Source organism: Pelecanus crispus, chromosome Z (genome assembly GCF_030463565.1).
Source record: "Pelecanus crispus isolate bPelCri1 chromosome Z, bPelCri1.pri, whole genome shotgun sequence".
Lineage (NCBI taxonomy): Eukaryota > Metazoa > Chordata > Aves > Pelecaniformes > Pelecanidae > Pelecanus > Pelecanus crispus.
The window spans coordinates 74543019-74560374 of record NC_134676.1 but is presented as its reverse complement, the minus strand read 5'-3'; the positions used below and the strand labels follow the sequence as shown (position 1 = coordinate 74560374).

At 39.8% G+C, this 17356-nt stretch overlaps 1 protein-coding gene across 8 annotated transcripts in view; it reads right to left on the bottom strand.

Moving 5' to 3' along the window:
* Positions 1-3809: 3809 nt before the first annotated feature.
* ELAVL2 (ELAV like RNA binding protein 2) overlaps positions 3810-17356 on the bottom strand; it is a 60827-nt gene continuing 47280 nt past the window's right edge. For 3 of the 8 annotated variants that reach the window (XM_075725883.1, XM_075725878.1, XM_075725879.1), the window contains exons 4-7: positions 13884-14037; positions 11141-11366; positions 4613-4651; positions 3810-4137 (exon numbers count right to left, since the gene is read on the bottom strand). In XM_075725883.1, coding sequence (XP_075581998.1) covers positions 3810-4137; positions 4613-4651; positions 11141-11366; positions 13884-14037 — 747 coding nt within the window. Of the gene's footprint in view, positions 4180-4612; positions 4652-11140; positions 11367-13883; positions 14038-17356 lie in introns of all 8 variants that reach the window. The other 5 variants (XM_075725884.1, XM_075725885.1, XM_075725880.1 and 2 more) reach the window with 4 other exon arrangements.

The following is a 17356-nucleotide window of genomic DNA, read 5'->3' as shown; positions in this document are numbered from 1 at the left end:
TGGAATTCTTACTATTTAGGTACAAAAGGAACTAGTCCTCCTCCACCATATCACATGAGGCAGTTTTGCATTTTCTTCCTTAGCTTTATCAAAACTTTATACACAAGAAGAAAAGTACTACCTCTGTATAAATATGCATCCAGTTTCCCTACTCGTGAGCTCTGACTATCCAGAGGTGCTCAGCTACCTATTACCAAATTTGTATTTTTCAGCACTGACCTTTCCTCTAGGCAACTGCACTTATTAACTGATAATTTTTACTGTTGCTCCTTGACTGCCTGCTTATCTGCAGCTAACTCTCAAAATATAATCAGTTTTAAACTGAAGGCAATTACATAAACACATTTTATCCTCATTTCCATGTAACAAATAATTCAACTGTGGCTAGCTACATTGTACTCAAGCTTGTGTAAGCTGAGAACTAAACTATCCTTTCACAAAAGAGTGCAAGCTGAACACACAGATGTCCCTGCTGGAATATGAACTCCAAATATAACTCCTCATTTGCTGCCAAGCACTGTGTGTTGCATTGTTTCATTACTCCAGCCACCAAAGGATATAATCACATAAAAAGTCATCAGTACATACTATTTCTGTAAGTAAAGAGTCAGTTTGTTAACACTGGTTATGACTGACATCTTGAGGTACTATTACCTACGTGCATTGCTCACAGACTTATGACCCCATCATCCAAATAAACTTGACTCCATCACACTGTAGTGATGGGAGATGCTCCACACAACACGTTACAAGGTTTTGTATCAAAAAAATTTCACAGTAAAAAGGTAAAAGAGAAGGTGAAAGAAAATGCTTAAAAATAAAAACTATACTGCATTAGCCACTTTTGGTATTGTATTCTCACTGGTGGAAATTCACCCTCATTCAACTGAGCAAAACAAATGAATTTAGGAGTATATGTACTTTTAAAAGGGCAAAAGACAGTTGACTAATTTTTAAAGAATTTCTTCCAGAGCTGGAAAGGCAAAAGAACAGCAAACTAATGTTAACTGAATATCCGCTCAATTAATGGAGCCCAGAAATTAATGCAGTAATTAAACTACAAATAGACATTGCAATAAAGAGTAAATCCCTCCCTCTCTTCCGTATTTACCCTAACACACTAGGGCATTAACTTAGCTACACTGAATAGCAGTCTGCTAGACTAGAGAGCAAACTAATTTTTACTGAACGTGTTTAGTGACCCTGATTTATTATAGCAGCCTAAGTATTGAGTGGTTCATATAAAACCAAAATTAAAAGATTTGACACTGATTCTAACAGAACTGGTACACAGCTCCACTGTCTTACCTCCTTGTTGGTAACTAGAATCCTAAGCTAAGTTAAAAGGAGCTCGAAAGCTTTGCTGAAAACTTTCACCCATTAAAGCAGAGGACAATACAATAAAGGACCTGCTCATGACACTGTTTTCCCTTCAACTTTGTTTATTGATGTACTGAACATGAAAAAGTACAAAGGATCCAAACACAAAAGAAAACATGTACAACCTCTTAAATACTCAACAGAATATATTTTCTATTCCAACAGATGTGAATTAAGTCATACTATACAACTTCAAATAAATACCAGCCTTATATTTTACTAAGTGCTCTGATAAACACTGTAAAGTGAAGCCCAATTTACATGCCTTCTCATCAATGCCGTTAGTTGCTACAGTAGTATAGGAAAGAAGCATGTAGCTACTGTTTTCCCCACATTGGAAAGTTTGTGATTTCTATAGTATATACAATTTTTAATGCAGAGGATTAGCTTTAACAATCTAAATGCACCTAAGAATGAGGAAGTGCTCAGGAAGCCAATTGATTTTTGAATAGCATTGAGTGGGTCAGCATGAAAACTCGCTTAGTCACTTTAGCACGCGCTTCACAGTATATGTACTGTACTATACTGAAAAATTTATAACTACAATTTAAAAGAATAAGAACCAAAAGCAACTGCAAAGATAGTGTACAACTATGTTATGCATAGAACATTGCTTTTTCTAAGGGGAAGCATATGAGCATCTCAGTTTATACAAAAAGCAGGACGTAACTACATAGTTGTCAGTGCATCCTGGTGAAGGCATCAAACCCTCAGCTTTTTTTTTTAAAAATTTAATTATAAGCTAGATGCTAATCAGAAAATATTCTGTATTTTTTCCCTTAAATTTCTTCAATACATGGTAAAGACTTTTTCTATTTCCCCAAATAGTGATTTAAGCATCATACAAAGTTAAATTTCAATAGCATACAGGTATTTATGGTTTTTGTATGAAAAATGTAAGGAAATTTGTTCAAAACCTATGATTATACTTGTTTTTTACCACAAACATATTTATAAACAAAAATGTAGCATCACCATAAACAGCTGAAGCTAGACTATCTACAGACAAAAATAGCAACAGATCTGATGCACTGTAAATTCAAGTCCTCAGGACAACAAAAATGAATAAGCAGACCTCAAGTAACAATGTTAATGCCATTTACAAAGAAAAAACTCATACAAATACATTCAAAATTGAACATCACTTGGCATGTAACTTAAAAAATAAACTAAAATCAAAATTAGCTGAAAGGTTCATAACTCAAGGTCTTATTTACATTACACAAAGCTCAGGTGTTAGCCTTGAACATAACTTTCAAAATACCTCCAAATATACCCAACTCAGGCCACTTCTGCCGATTTGCTACTGCGCAAACCATGCTCGATGTCTTTTCTTAAGACAAAACAATTCTTCAAACAATAGCAAGTACATCACTAAACACCATGAGCTCTATCTGAAGGGAATTCTTTAGGAAGAACAGATTTTTTTTCCCCCATCTCTCAGTATTTTAAGTTTCCTGCTTGCTCTTATATTCTTTTTTTAAATTTTCATTTGTTTCAAAATCACAAATTAATGTGAGCCACCTATCACTTAATAACCAGGATGATCGAAGACTCCACTGATGATTACAAAAATGAAACCAACAGTGCATCCGATTGACTCTACTTCTTAATACAAAGGTCTCAAAAGTATTTCTACATCATAAATCTTTCTAAATTTTCCCCAGCAATTGCAAATTTCCTGGTAAGTTTTAAAAGCTCACTAGGTGTCATATGAAGAGATTTCTCAAAGTATTCAAGTCAAAATATTTGTTCCAGGACCAGTAAAAAGTTTCTCCAAATTTTTTTATTTTTTTTTATAAAAATAGATGCTTTTTAAACCCACATCAAAGAGGCTCTTATCTCTTTGGCAAGGTACTGCTTTACGAAAAGTTCTCCAGTATTCTTACAATAAGCTTTTATAATGTGTTCCCATTCCCCAACCCAAATGATAATTATGAAATAAATACTGCTTATAACTTTATAAATAAAATGTAAACTTCAAATACTTTTTCTTGAACAAAACAGCAATGCATTAAAATGTTAATTAAACACAAGGCAAATCAAGAAATAACACAAAAAAACCCAACCTAAAAAGTGTAACACAAAGCCTCAATATAGGTTAAAGGCAGCATGTAAAAAGAAAAAACTTCTTCCCTTAGCTGAAACATTTTAAAAGGTCCACCTTCTTCAAAGAAGGCAATAGAATATGCATTTTGACAGGTAAAAACCCTGTACCTCTTGTCAATATTCAAACACAAAAGATATTTAAGAAGTTTTAATTCAAATATTAGCAATAAAAAATCTCACATATTCTTAGGATGCTAAGTAGTCATTTTATCCCCATTTCCACACTGGCATACAACAAAGGCATTTACTAATGCACAAAGCTTCTTGTAAATTGCCTTTGTTGTATAGTTTTCATGTATTAATGCACTGAGAATAACATGTTAGGCTTTGTGCGTTTTGTTTGTTTTGAAGGAGACCTGCAACACTCTGTCCCCGAGGCGGTATCCATTCAGGCTAGCTATTGCCATAGCTGCCTCATCATAGTTTGTCATAGTCACAAATCCAAAACCTTTGCACTTGTTGGTGTTAAAGTCACGGATGACCTTCACATTGGTTACTGCTCCGAAGGGTCCGAACATTTGCCAGAGGATACTCTCATCAGCATCAGGGGCCAAGTTGTACACAAAAATGCACCATCCAGTTCCTGCATGTCCAGGGATATTAATTCCAGCCAAACTGGTCATTCCATCAATGGTCATTGGAGGAAACCTACTAAAGAATGGAGGAAACAAAACAGAAGCATAAAGTAGCTGTTCACAGAAAATCCCAAAGAAATTTCAAAATATAAAAGAAAATGATACAGGGCTTTTCACATCATGAACATGTAGGCCAGACTAATAAGGTAACATCACAAGTATTTTTCCCACAACTGCACAAATACTATGTACCATACTATACACAAGTAGGGAGAAAAGCGCTAGGTCTGTCTGAAATGAAGTAACATAGAAAAACAAAAGAAAAGCATGCTATAAAAACCAGTGAGGATTAGTAAGTCATTTGAAACAGGAATTCCATGGAAGAGCTACAAAAGGTTTGTCACTTTCATGCACAATGCACCAAAATGAACAATTTCAGCTGAAGCCTCAACATGCAAAAATCCAGTGTAAGTCTTACTGAAAAAGTAAGAATACACAAAATACTTAACAATAATTTGGTTATCATGAACCTAGTAGTCCTTTATTACCTCTTTACTCCATAAGCCATGTTGAGCAGATTGTCCAACCTGCAAAACATTTAGCAAAGTGTTCAGTCTTCAGACTTTTCCACCCTTTAATCTTAAGGAAACTTGGTATATTACTGCCGTGTCCCTTGCACTGTACAGAACCTCATGCAAAATTAAAGCATCACCACTGAAAGCTGTGGCACCTTATTACACCTAATACAGCTAGTGAGTATAATAAATAGATGTTCTTGTGTAGTGTCCACAACCATAAATAGTTCAGTTCAGAAAGTGCACCACTACCACAAGTTTAGCCTAAGTCAAATACTGTTAGCATAAAGTTACAGTCAGTGACCACCTTAGTGAAATTTTCCAGGTTACTAACTTGTTTTGGACGAAGACTTTACTGAGGCTTCTGACAGTTTGCTGACATGAATACCCAGACAGATGCATGGTTTTGGAGCAGTAACAAATGTTAGAACATGAACTGCAAAAAAGATTTTTCATTTTCCTCCTCTTCCTGAATACAGGTTTTTTTAGAATACACACACACACAAGACTGTAAGCTTTCTCCATGCATTTCTTCCCTTACCTTCCCCCAAGCTGCTAAACTGTAGTATGCAACCGCAACTCTAAACTGTTTGGAATTACCAGGCCAATACCTGGAACATGCAGTGCCTACCAATCCTATTAATCTTATTCCTGAAGTTCCTTAAAGTGCTTCTTTAAGAAAATTTCTGCCCTAAAGCAGCTCTGGTTTCTTCCTGGCAAAGCCCAGACATGTGAAGAGCAAGTCTTGTTAAAAGACTCCACAAAATACAAGCTCAGGTAAAAAAGGTACACTTGATTTATTTTTTAGCTTACAGCTAACTTACAGATCTGTACCTTATTGTGATTTCTCTCCAGTAATGAGCTATAGTATTTAAGAGCCATTACTGGTATACAGAATCCAAACTCAAGTGCTGCAGTAGTGCAAATACACTTGTGCACAAAAAACTTGAAGAAAAAATATCTGGTCTTGTCTGGAGCTAAGTAAAGGTCTCAAACTAGAGCATTATGGTTCTGCAGTGAGCAGGGTTTGCAACATGCACTGACAAGAAAGCAAGCCACTGAACCCCTAAAAGAGCAGAAGAGAGGAAATCAAAAAATGGCTGACTACTCTCAGTAGACTTAGTGTGGATGACAGAAGTCTACTGTCATTAACATTTGGGGGTGGAGAGGAAGGTGAAGAGTTCCAGATAGACCACCACTTACAGGTCCTTGCTATACAGCACTCGGCTGAGGACTGTAATGGTACAGTAATGATACCAGTGTAACAGTTTTCATCAGTTACCTGGATGACTTAAAAATGGAAAAATTTTCAGGGGCATTCACCAGACAATTTTTTTAAATGCTTTAAGTTACACATCCTACAGAAATTGAGGAACAATTATATATAGCTGCTTTTGAAAGTCCAGCTTAAGATCTTTCTTAATAAGAAAAAGGTAAGTGATCCTACTGCTCTTCACTACTGAAGATTATGCTGACTGTTTTCAGGCCTTTGTCAACTGTTAACAGAGACAGGGCAACTGCAGCAGATAGCCCCGTATGAAATATCAACAGCTAAGATTTCTTGCATGAGAAAGACTTGAAAGATCTGAAGCATCGGTGCAATCTGAACTATGTAGTCAGCAACAGAGCTAGAATGCTGCAACAACAGCAAAGCAAAGATCAGAAAACCCGAAGACGACAGATTTCCCTTTAAGGTTATAAAAATTTAAAATTTGGCAGGGTCTGTCTCTTTTAGAGAAGAAACAGAAGCTTGAAGGTCTTCCCCCAAAAACATTTAAAAAAAAAACCTAATTTTGTCTGCAACGCCAGTTTACCTTTTGAGCGGTCAGTTCAACCTTGTTCTTCCTTCTACATCGATAAAGGTAAGAAAGATTTTACTCTTCCTCCTATTCACTGCAGACTTGGTACCTACTTAGTGGTTTTTGTTACCATTATACTTTTAAGTGGAGCAAATCACAGTATCTCTTATGGTTGTTTCAGGCATCACTTTACACTTAGTACCTCAGAAAAAACCCAACCTTCCAGCAAAAGGATTTCACTAGAAATTCAAATAGGCATTCATAAAAATACACTTTCTTTTTAAATGAAAATAAATCATAATTGATCAAATACTGCATGGATTCCAGTAAATGACTAGAGTGCTGCACTGGAGGGCTACAAGCTCTTCAGAAGGGATAGGCAGGGAAGGAGAGGCGGTGGGGTGGCTCTGTATGTTAGGGAGTGTTTTGGCTGTATAGAGCTCCACAGTGGTGATGATAAGGTCGAGTGCTTATGGGTAAGGATGAGGGGGGAAGGCCAGCAAGGTGGATGTCCTGTTGGGAGTCTGCTACAGACCACCCAACCAGGATGTAGAGGTGGATGAAGCATTCTACAAGCAGCTGGCAGAAGTCTCACAATTGCTAGCCCTTTTTCTCCTGGGGAACTTGCCGGACATCTGCTGGAAATACAACACAGCAGAGAGGAAACAGTCTCAAAAGTTCCTAGAGTGTGTGGAGGATAACTTCCTGACACAGCTGGTAAGTGAGCCTACCAGGGGAGGTGCCTCACTTGACCTGCCGTTTACAAACAGAGAAGGACTTGTGGGACATGTCGTGGTCGGAGGCAGTCTTGGGCTTAGCAACCATGATATGATAAGAGTTCTTGATTCTTGGTGATGTAAAGAGGAGGGGCAGCAAAACTGTTACCATGGACTTCTGAAGGGCAGACTTTGGCCTCTTCAGGACCCTGGTTGGGAAAGTCCCTTGGGAGGCAGTCCTGAAGGGCAAAGGGGTCCAGGAACGCTGGGCCTTCTTCAAGAAGGAAGTCTTAAGGGCGCAGGAGCGGGGCTGTCCCCATGTGCCGTAAGACCAACTGGTGGGGAAGACGACCAGCCTGGCTGAATAGGGAGCTTTTGCGGGGACTCAGGGAAAAAAGGAGTCTACCACCTTTGGAAGAAGGGGCAGGCAACTCAGGAAGAGTACAGAGATCTTGTTAGGTCATGCAGGGAGAAAATTAGAAAAGCAAAAGCCCAGCAAGAAGTTAATCTGGCCAATGCTGTAAAAGATAATAAAAAATGATTTTACAAGTGCATCAACAATAGAAGGAGAACCAAGGAGAATCTCCATCCTTTGCTGGATATGGGGGTGGAACATTGTCACCAAGGATGAGGAAAAGGCCGAGGTACTTAATGCCTTCTTTGCCTCTGTCTTTAACAGCCAGACCAGTTATCCATCCCCAGGGTATTCAGCCCCCTGAGCTGGAAGACAGGGATGCAGAGCAGAATGGAGCCACCATAGTCCAGGAGGAAGCAGTTAATGACCTGCTGCACCACCTGGATGCTCACAAGTCTATGGGGCCGGATGGGATCCACACAAGAGTATTGAGGGAGCTGGCAGAGGAGCTCACCAAGCCACTTTCCGTCATCTCTCAGCAGTCCTGGTTAACAGGGGAGGTCCCCAATGACGGGAGGCTTGCCAATATGATGCCCATCTACAAGAAGGGCAGGAAGGAGGACCCGGGAAACTACAGGCCTGTCAGCCTGACCTCGGTACCAGGGAAGGTTATGGAGCGTTTCATCTTGAGTGAACTCAACAGGCAGGTGCAGGTCAACCAAGGGATCGGGCCCAGCCAGCATGGGTTCATGAAAGGCAGGTCCTGCTTGACCAACCTGATCTCCTTCTATGACCTGGTGACCTGCCTGGTGGATGAAGGAAAGGATGTGGATGTCATCTACCTGCACTTCAACAATGCTTTTGACACAGTCTCCCACAATATTCTCCTTGGGAAGCTGGCAGCTCATGGCTTGGATGGGCGTAGTCTTCGCTGGGTAAAAAAACTGGTTGGGTGGCCGAGCCCAGAGAGTAGTTGTAAGTGGAGTTAAGTCCAGTTGGCAGCCGGTCACAAGTGGTGTTCCCCAGGGCTCTGTTTTGGGGCCAGCCTTGTTTAATATCTTTATTGATTATCTGGATGAGGGGATTGAGTGCACCCTCAGTAAGTTTGCAGATGACACCAAGCTGGGTGGGAGTGTCGATCTGCTCGAGGGTAGGATGGTCCTGCAGAGGGACCTGGACAGGCTGGGTCAATGGGCCAAGGCCAACTGTATGAGGTTTAACAAGGCCAAGTGCTGGGTCCTGCACTTTGGTCACAACAACCCCATGCAACACTACAGGCTTGGGGAAGAGTGGCTGGAAAGCTGCCTGGCTGAAAAGGACCTGAGGGTGTTGGTCGACAGCTGGCTGAACATGAGCGAGCAGTGTGCCTAGGTGGCCAAGAAGGCCAACAGCATCCTGGCTTGGATCAGGAATAGTGTGGCCAGCAGGAGCAGGGAGGTGATTGTCCTCCTGTACTCGGCACTGGTGAGGCTGCATCTTGAATACTGTGTCCAGTTTTGGGCCCCTCACTACAAGAAAGACATTGAGGTGCTGGAGCATGTCCAGAGAAGGGCAACAAGGCTGGTGAAGGGTCTGGAGCACAGGCCTTATGAGGAGCGGCTGAGGGAACTGGGGTTGTTTAGCCTGGAGAAGAGGAGGCTGAGGGGAGACCTTATCGCTCTCTACAACTACCTGAAAGGAGGTTGTAGTGAGGTGGGTGTTGGTCTCTTCTCCCAAGTAGCTAGCGATAGGACAAGAGGAAATGGGCTCAAGCTGCGCCAGGGGAGGTTTAGATCGGATATTAGGAAAAATTTCTTCATGGAAAGAGTAGTCAAGCATTGGAACAGGCTGCCCAGAGAGCTGGTGGAGTCATCATCCCTGGAAGTGTTCAAAAAACAGGTAGACGTGGCACTCTGGGACACAGTTTAGTGGGCATGGTGGTGTTGGGTTGATGATTGGAATGATGATCTTAGAGGTCCTTTCCAACCTTAATGATTCCTAGTTTTTACTTTCATTATAAATGATCCAGCCACAAAGTCAGGAGGCATGGGGTTGCCACTCTACCCATAATTGGTTTAGTGGTGGACTTGGTAATGTTAGGTTAATGGTTGGACTGGATGATCTTAAAGGTCTTTTCCAACCTAAACGATTCTATGAAATAACATTTTTAAGGTTGAAAGCCTAATATTGAAGGACAGGGGTCGTCTATTGAAATTACTTAACTGCAAAGAACTTTAGGTCCTATCTGAAGAAAAAGAAGTCTGAAAGTTCGAGAATTTTTACAGATCATGATAGATCTACGTGGAGTATCAGTTAAGTACAGATGCTATCCCAGCCAGTATCACAGTAATACTGAACACAGCAGAGAATCTGAAAACAAGGGCACTCAGAAGAACTCAAGGAGTCAGCAGGCCAGACTTGCCAGAATATGTTGAATGCTGTAACACACAGGCTGTACAACAGCTCCCTCATGATCTTATGTCATATAATGCACTTGGGTCCATCCTGCAAGTGCAGTTTCTGTCCCCATGCTCTGTCTATGGAACAACAGTAAGCCTGCTTTTATTTCATATTCAGCACACTGTTTAAATTGAACCTTTCATTCCCTAACAAATGGTAAAAAAATCCACCAAATAATTAATAAAATTGCTTATCCTTTCACTTAGGGCAGAAAGCCTACTCTAGTGCTGACCTTCACACCTGTGAGACACTTGCAGCACATAAGGCTGAAAAGCTGAAGAAAGCAAGAATTCAGAATCTGCCAGAAGTGCAGTCCATGAACTCTGAATGTTCAGCCTAAAAGCGAGGGTAGCCAATGCAGAGCTTTTGAAGTTTGTCATATTCTCACTGAAGCAAACTGCCAGCTGATTTTATTTCTTGAAAAACAGAACAGAAATTGTTTGAGTATATTACTGTTCAACAGATTCCAACCACATAGCCCAGGGGCAGAGGATGGGAAGAAACGATCAAAATCACTGAAAAAAATCTGAGGCACTCATGAATGTAGGTTTTGTTTCACTTTGTTTTCACCATCTGTCCTTTTCAATATACTAAATATTATAGGGAACTGTATGGCTGTAGTTTCAACATGATGGGAACATATATCCACAAAAACCACATGCAGAAAATAATTGAATAATCTTCATCACGAGAAGTTTGTAATAAGAGAAGACAAAGTGTGGCACGCAGGATTTAGACAACTGACTAAGAAAAAATCTGAAAGCCAGAACTGGGAAGAAAGGTGGGGGGTGGAGAAGATGATGCTGGCTGTGGCATGCCATATGGCTAAGAAAATTGAATTGCCTAGGTCAACGTTAACTGAATCAACTTGCACATTAGTCAACAATAATCTAGAAAATTAAAAATAACCTTTAAAAAGGGATTTTTTTTTTTTTAGTGACTGTGTAGAAGAAAAAGATGTCATCTTGGTTTAAGTAGGTTTATTAGATACTGAAATGCTATCAATAGGATGGAATGTATTTTCGCTTGTAGCTGTATTACAGGAGCATAGCTGAATTTCAACATTTTCATGTGTTTCCTTCACACACAGAAATCAGACAAGCAGGGAAGGGAAAGGGTGGAGGGAAACAAACAGGCCCATGGGAACATGTGGCTTCCAGCACAGTTGCACTCAAGTATGTATTTGACTTACCTAAAACGTTGAGCCTGCTGAGCTAGAGGTGCTGGATACCTTCTATTTGGAGAATGGTACAGCTGGGAGAGGATGGCCTGATTGGTTTTTTGGCTTGGATTGTTAGCAAACTTTACAGTGATGGGCTCTGTGGCACCTGGAGGTTTCTGGCCATTCAAGCCCTTGATAGCTTCTTCTGCTTCAATTCGCTTGTCAAACCGGATAAACCCCACGCCCCTTGATACCCCTGCAAAGGGTGAAGGAAGCATATAATAATTAATTCAGAGACTCTGGAATATTAGATGTTAAGATTTGTTTTTCATAACCAATTGCTATCTTAATGACCAACTGCTGTGAACACATGATAATTCTGAGCTTATTAGAACTGAGCTTTTGCTGAAAGAAGTAAGACTTTTCCACTGTAATTTTTTTTTAATTTAACTGACATAAGATACATTGTGTAGAAAGCTTGAAAGGTTGAGGGAAAACACAGTGGAGACAAACACAGTGAGCCAAAGGGTACTTCTGAAACAAAGCAATTTTGGGAGGGATGAAGGTGAACCCAGAACCAGCTGCACTGTAACCTCTGTTCAGTTCGTGCTGCTCTGAAGTATCTAAATTCACAGAAATTCTGTAAATAGCTTAGTCATCTGCTCCCCAGCAGCAAGAAATGGCTTATGCTCTCCTGCAGCACCCCTTGAAGTTCCCTTTGGCGCAAATATGCTGAGAGGACAAAGAACAGAATGCAGGTTCTAGATCGCAGTAATGGGAATTATGGCCCTGTTCCATCAGTCCATAGTTACCTCTAAGTAAATGATTCAGTTTCAGCATACCACCATACTTTTGTAGGTGTTACTTGTGAAGGAAACTTTTCTTGGGCCATAGATTCTTCACGTGACAGGAAAAGGCAAAATACAGAAAAGTCAAAGACAATATGCAAGGGGATCAGCAAGTATTTATGGAAGATCTTAGGAATATTGCACCTCAAAAATCTATACCGTAGCTTAAATACAGAAACACTGAGGTGTCAAAAATTGAACCAATTAATATTAAAGCTACTACAGCCAACACTAGTTGCATGTTTTGTTGTAATATTCCTAAATCCTTTTATTTTGGGTCATGAATAAACAGACAAGATAGACACTTGTCCTCACTTAAGACATTGAGAACAAGAAATGTATTCTGTTCATCAACAATGATGACTTAAACCATCAAAGTGATAATGAACAGGCGTAAGAAAGCTTTAGAGGCAAACGTTACAGCTTCAACTTTGCATTTTTCATCTGTCAGTTTGTGTCACAACCTTATTATTCATACCATTTGACTCTACCTCTTCCAAATTACTAAGAAGGAGGAGGTAAGAAAGCTTAAACCTGAACAACAGTCCATGCCAGAGAACTACTGTGCACATACTAGGATTTATGAGTACTTAGGATTAGAGTACACATTTAAAAGTTCAATTACATTTACTTATTTGGCCCATTTGCCAAACCCCACCATTTCTATGCATGAACATACAGGAACATACTGTAAACAGCTATTAATTGCACAAAGACTGAAAATTTGATCTGCAAACCTGCTGCTTCTACAAGTTGCTATTTGGCTTTTAGCTTTCCTTTCCCTGCCTCTGTACACTCTCACCAACTCACACTATTAAACCACTCCATAAGTGTTATGTGTCAATATTGAGATTTCTGTTACCATAATGGAATTGTGAAGTAGTACATACAAGGTCCTCTACAGCTCAGCCAAGTGTTGAACGCTAGCATGCACAATCCTTTCAAAGTAAGACCATTTGAAAACTTTATGACCTCCTAGAGCTGAAAGTTGTTTCTCACCCACAATGACATGTGACTTCGAAAAGGTAAAACTATAAAATCATCCAAACTAGCTTATTATTCAGGGAATAATTATGTGAGTAAATTAATTCTTCCACCCCACACCCCTTATTTTTTGGAAAGATGAGAATTTGGAGAACCCTGCTCCTTTGTATTTTGCTTTGCACACTCAATACTTCTGTTGTGTACTTGGCATTCCATTTGATTGCTTATTTTTGGAACAGGCCCACTGGAAGCAGGTGAGGCAGCAAATTATAAAGCTCCTCAAGATCAGCCATTTGAGACAGCAAACACACATGCATTACTGTCCAAGTCTGAAGAGTAACCACAGAGTGTATCTGACACCCACTCACTGGTTAAGACACATACTGTAACAATGCAACTAACCTGCTACAGCTTAGTTCTCTAAGGCAGTGCTAAGCACAGAACTTAACCTGCTCTGAGGACTCAAAGTTCTTGTTCTTCAGTGTGCCCAAAGTTAATGAGGCAACCTTGAAAACAGTCTTAAAAGCAATTACCAGTCCGGGTCTTTTGTAATCCTAGCCTCAGAGAGCCAGCTGTGCATTTCTGCATAGAATTTTATTTTTATAAAAAAAAGTGTTTAATAGCATTTCACTAGGCGCATAGGGACTATTTTCACACAGCAGCTTGGAAAGGAAGATTATAGCAGCTGTAAATTTATTACAAGCCATAAAACAGGCTTCAAACCTGCACCTTCAGGGTGGAAATGACTCAAGCTGGCTCAGTACACTCCACAATCTATTTTTGTCCATGCATATTTATGAACAATTCCAGCAGAAAATTGCATTTTCTGGCCTACATACACCTTCCATACATTCCAGAGACAGGACTATTGTACTAAAAGGTGAAATATTTCTTAAACTGCCAGTCCAAAAATGAGAGGAAGTGCAAAACTGCCTACTTACCAGTGACTTGGTCAACCAAAATACGAGAAGTAATAATGCGTCCATACTGGGAAAAGAGCTGTTCCAGTTCTTTCTGGGTCATTGTTTTTGGAAGTCCACTAACATACAAATTTGCATCTCTGATAGAAGCTGAACTTGGTCGCGCATAGGAAACCTTCAGAAAAACAAAGTAAAAAATCCTAGAAATCAAACACTTTAAAAACAGCTGAAATAGGACAGTGTCATTCCTTCTGATACACTGAAATGTTTTTAAGGGCAGCCAGAAAAGTTGTCTTGCAAAGACAGGTAAGTGGTTTTTTTGGTGCTGGGTTCTGTGAAAACACTGAGGGAATGCAACACAGACCACAAAGCAGAGGCTGACTGCATGAACTCATATATAATTTAAGGAGTACTTTCAAATAAAGGAGAAAAGCTAGGTACACACTCCAGCAAGTCTTGGTGGAGAAAAAGTGTTCTCATTTAGCTTACTATGAGATGAAAAAGACAAATATAGGAAGATCCAAGAACGTTTTCCTTTTAATTATTATTAAAAAGCATTAAAAAAAAAACCAAGGAAAAAAGATTTCACTTTGATATCTAGGTCAAAACCACAGAAAGACAGTCCAAAGCACTCAGAGGTTTGCAAGTGTTTTTCAAGTGCTGTGCCCTTTGTGCATGTGTTGAGCTTGCTATCAAACAACACACAATCATTCCTGAGGTCAAGATAAACTCTGCTACATCACTTTTATAGGCCTAAGAATGAATAGCAGTAGTAGGAATGCAACTTGCATTTTGGCTGTTCAGCAGCTTGCCAATTTCTGCCACGCAGGTCTTAAAACCAAATGCCAAGTAATAGTGAGCTTCTCAGGTTCTTCTGGACACATTTTTAGCTGCTGCCTCAAAGTGTCAGTCAGAAAAGATTATCAATTAGATTCTTCAACCTTTAGACACATGCTACAAAAACAGCATGTTGAGGAGTTCAGTACCTCCCACTGAAATCCGTACAAGTGGTTTATCCTTATTACAGGAAGGTTAGAACAGAACATCCATGCTTGTGGAAGAGGACAGAACAAAATACTTTATTTGGGGTTTTCACTGTACGAAACATAAAGGTAAAAAGGAGCCTCAAGAAGTGGTCAGATTTATCTCTTTTCCTTTCCTCCCCGCAACGCAGGATCAGCTAGCTCTGGGCAGCTGGAACTTAACTCTGTAATGCATCTTTTGCCTAATCCTTTAACATTTATATTCAAATCCACTCCCTGTCTCATTTCCATACAGATCAGCAGACTCTCAAGACTCCTGCGGCAGCAAAACAAAAAGGACAATTGAGATAGAGCACTCCAGAGACTAAACAAGCAGTACCCTGAACACTGCTGTGACTGTTAGACACTCTACCTAGAGGCTTTGTGCAAGGTATCTTCCAAAGCTGGCTGAACAGGGCTGACCTACAAAAACTGTAGCTGTCCAAGATAACACACTATCCAACAGAGCCACAGTGCCTTGCTCTTTTAACGTGAGAGCCACACAAGAGCTGAAGACCTGTGTTCAAAGTACTTAGTGTCTTCTGATCTCCCACACAGGCAGCTGGGAATAACCTCAGCTTTTTCTCCTAATTTACTCCTTTTTTGTGGAGATGTGCAAATTCAGTTGTAATAGAACAGCTGCCAGTGTCCAGTTTTAGAGCAGGAATGACAGAATTTCCCAGTTTCCATACAGTTTGTTTCAACTCCAGTAAAGCCACAGAAGAACAGTTTATTGTCCACTGGAGCTGAGCCCACTGAATTAAAGATTACTTAGTCCTCTTTCTTCTATGTCTCCTCACTTTTTTATACTATTAGAAATATGCACTAGGGAATTGTCCACAGAAGAGCTCATGGAAAATTACCACCGTCAACATGCCAGGTAGAAAGCCACAGACCATTTAGCAAAAATGGATTCAGTGTCTATGATGCTAAGCATGAAAAAAAATAACCAACAGAAAGACAAGACCCCAACAAATACTAAAAAATATTCCTGACATCTGGTCATGGCAGGAATCTGCTATGTGACTCTGGACAAATCTTTCCACCTCAGCTCCCCATGTCCTAGGGACCTCTTCTATGATCCAGTCACATACACTGACAATGGGTATTTTCTAGTAAGTTTTTTTTTTTTCTTTAAAAATGTCTTTGATATCTCTTGTGATTTTTTCAAGATACAGTGTGAACAGAAAATAGTAGTTCATTTTGTAGACTAACTGAATTTTCTATTTTGACTTGATTCTTGCTATTTGAGAAAGACAACATAGGATTATTCCTAGAAGACAATTATCAACACACATTATTATTATTATTCACACAGCAGGAGTGTTCAGAACTTAAGTGCCTGCAACTCACCATAGGAAGCCCCTCTAATGACCAGAATTGTAGTAGTAAAAAGTGATTATGGCCATTTTCCATCTTCGTAACTAATTTATTCATATGCTGAGCAGCACCACTTTAAACTACAGCAATAATGGAATCTTGTAAACTACTGGAAACAAGACACCAGATAACAGATGTTGTAAGAACAGCAGTCACATTCCTGCACGTACAGAATACTTGATTCCCAAGAGTCTTTTGCAAGGTAGATGAGAAATTTAACAGGTCCTTCAGGAATGGCAAATACATAATTCTGATTTCTTAAAACTTGCTAGAGTAGATTCAATAGTCAAGTCCAAATCTCATCAGCAACATTAGCTCTTTCAGAGGAAGAAGGAAAGGAGAGACCCTACTGTTGTATCATTTTGCTGCTTTTGTTTAACTAACCATGCCCTTTCTTTAGATGAGTATTTGCAAAGTCAAGGGCAACTATCACCACTGGAACTACAGAAATAAAGATGAGGGTAAAGCACAGTCTTGCAAGTCAAAAAGAAGAGGAATCAGACTTCAGCTACCAGCTGTATGGCAGATTCTGACACAGCTGGGTCAAGTGACTGATTTTGCTAGTTCTAGGCTGAAGGGTTTAACACTGTAGTTTTGTAAAAACAGTTTTTTTTTTCTTTAAGTGGTAAATCTGGTAAATCTGCTACCATTATATGGCTGTGCAGCCAAAACCCAATACTTGCAAGTTGTGTTTGAAACCAAATTCTTTTTTTATTCTGTATATTCAACCCTCACACTACATATGCCCATATTTGAAAGAACAGTTTCTCATTCTTGAGTCATTTTCCTACTCTTCTACAGGCAAAAGTATGTACCTATGATATTCCCAGGTGCACAGAGAGTCCGAGAGGCAAGCTGCACCAGAGACAGGAAAACAGAGAGTAAAGCTTGCCTACATTCAGCCAAAGAGGCAGCAAGGACAGCAACAGCTACCAAAGAGGTAGAAAAATACAACAGCTAAGGAATGAAAGAACTTGCCTACTTGGCTATGAGCTTCTTTAGGAAATAAAGCTCCATGCAACACTTAGCAGGATGACCTTAAGGAGATCCAAGGCCAGAGAATGGAGGCAGACTGCCTCGGGGACAGGACTA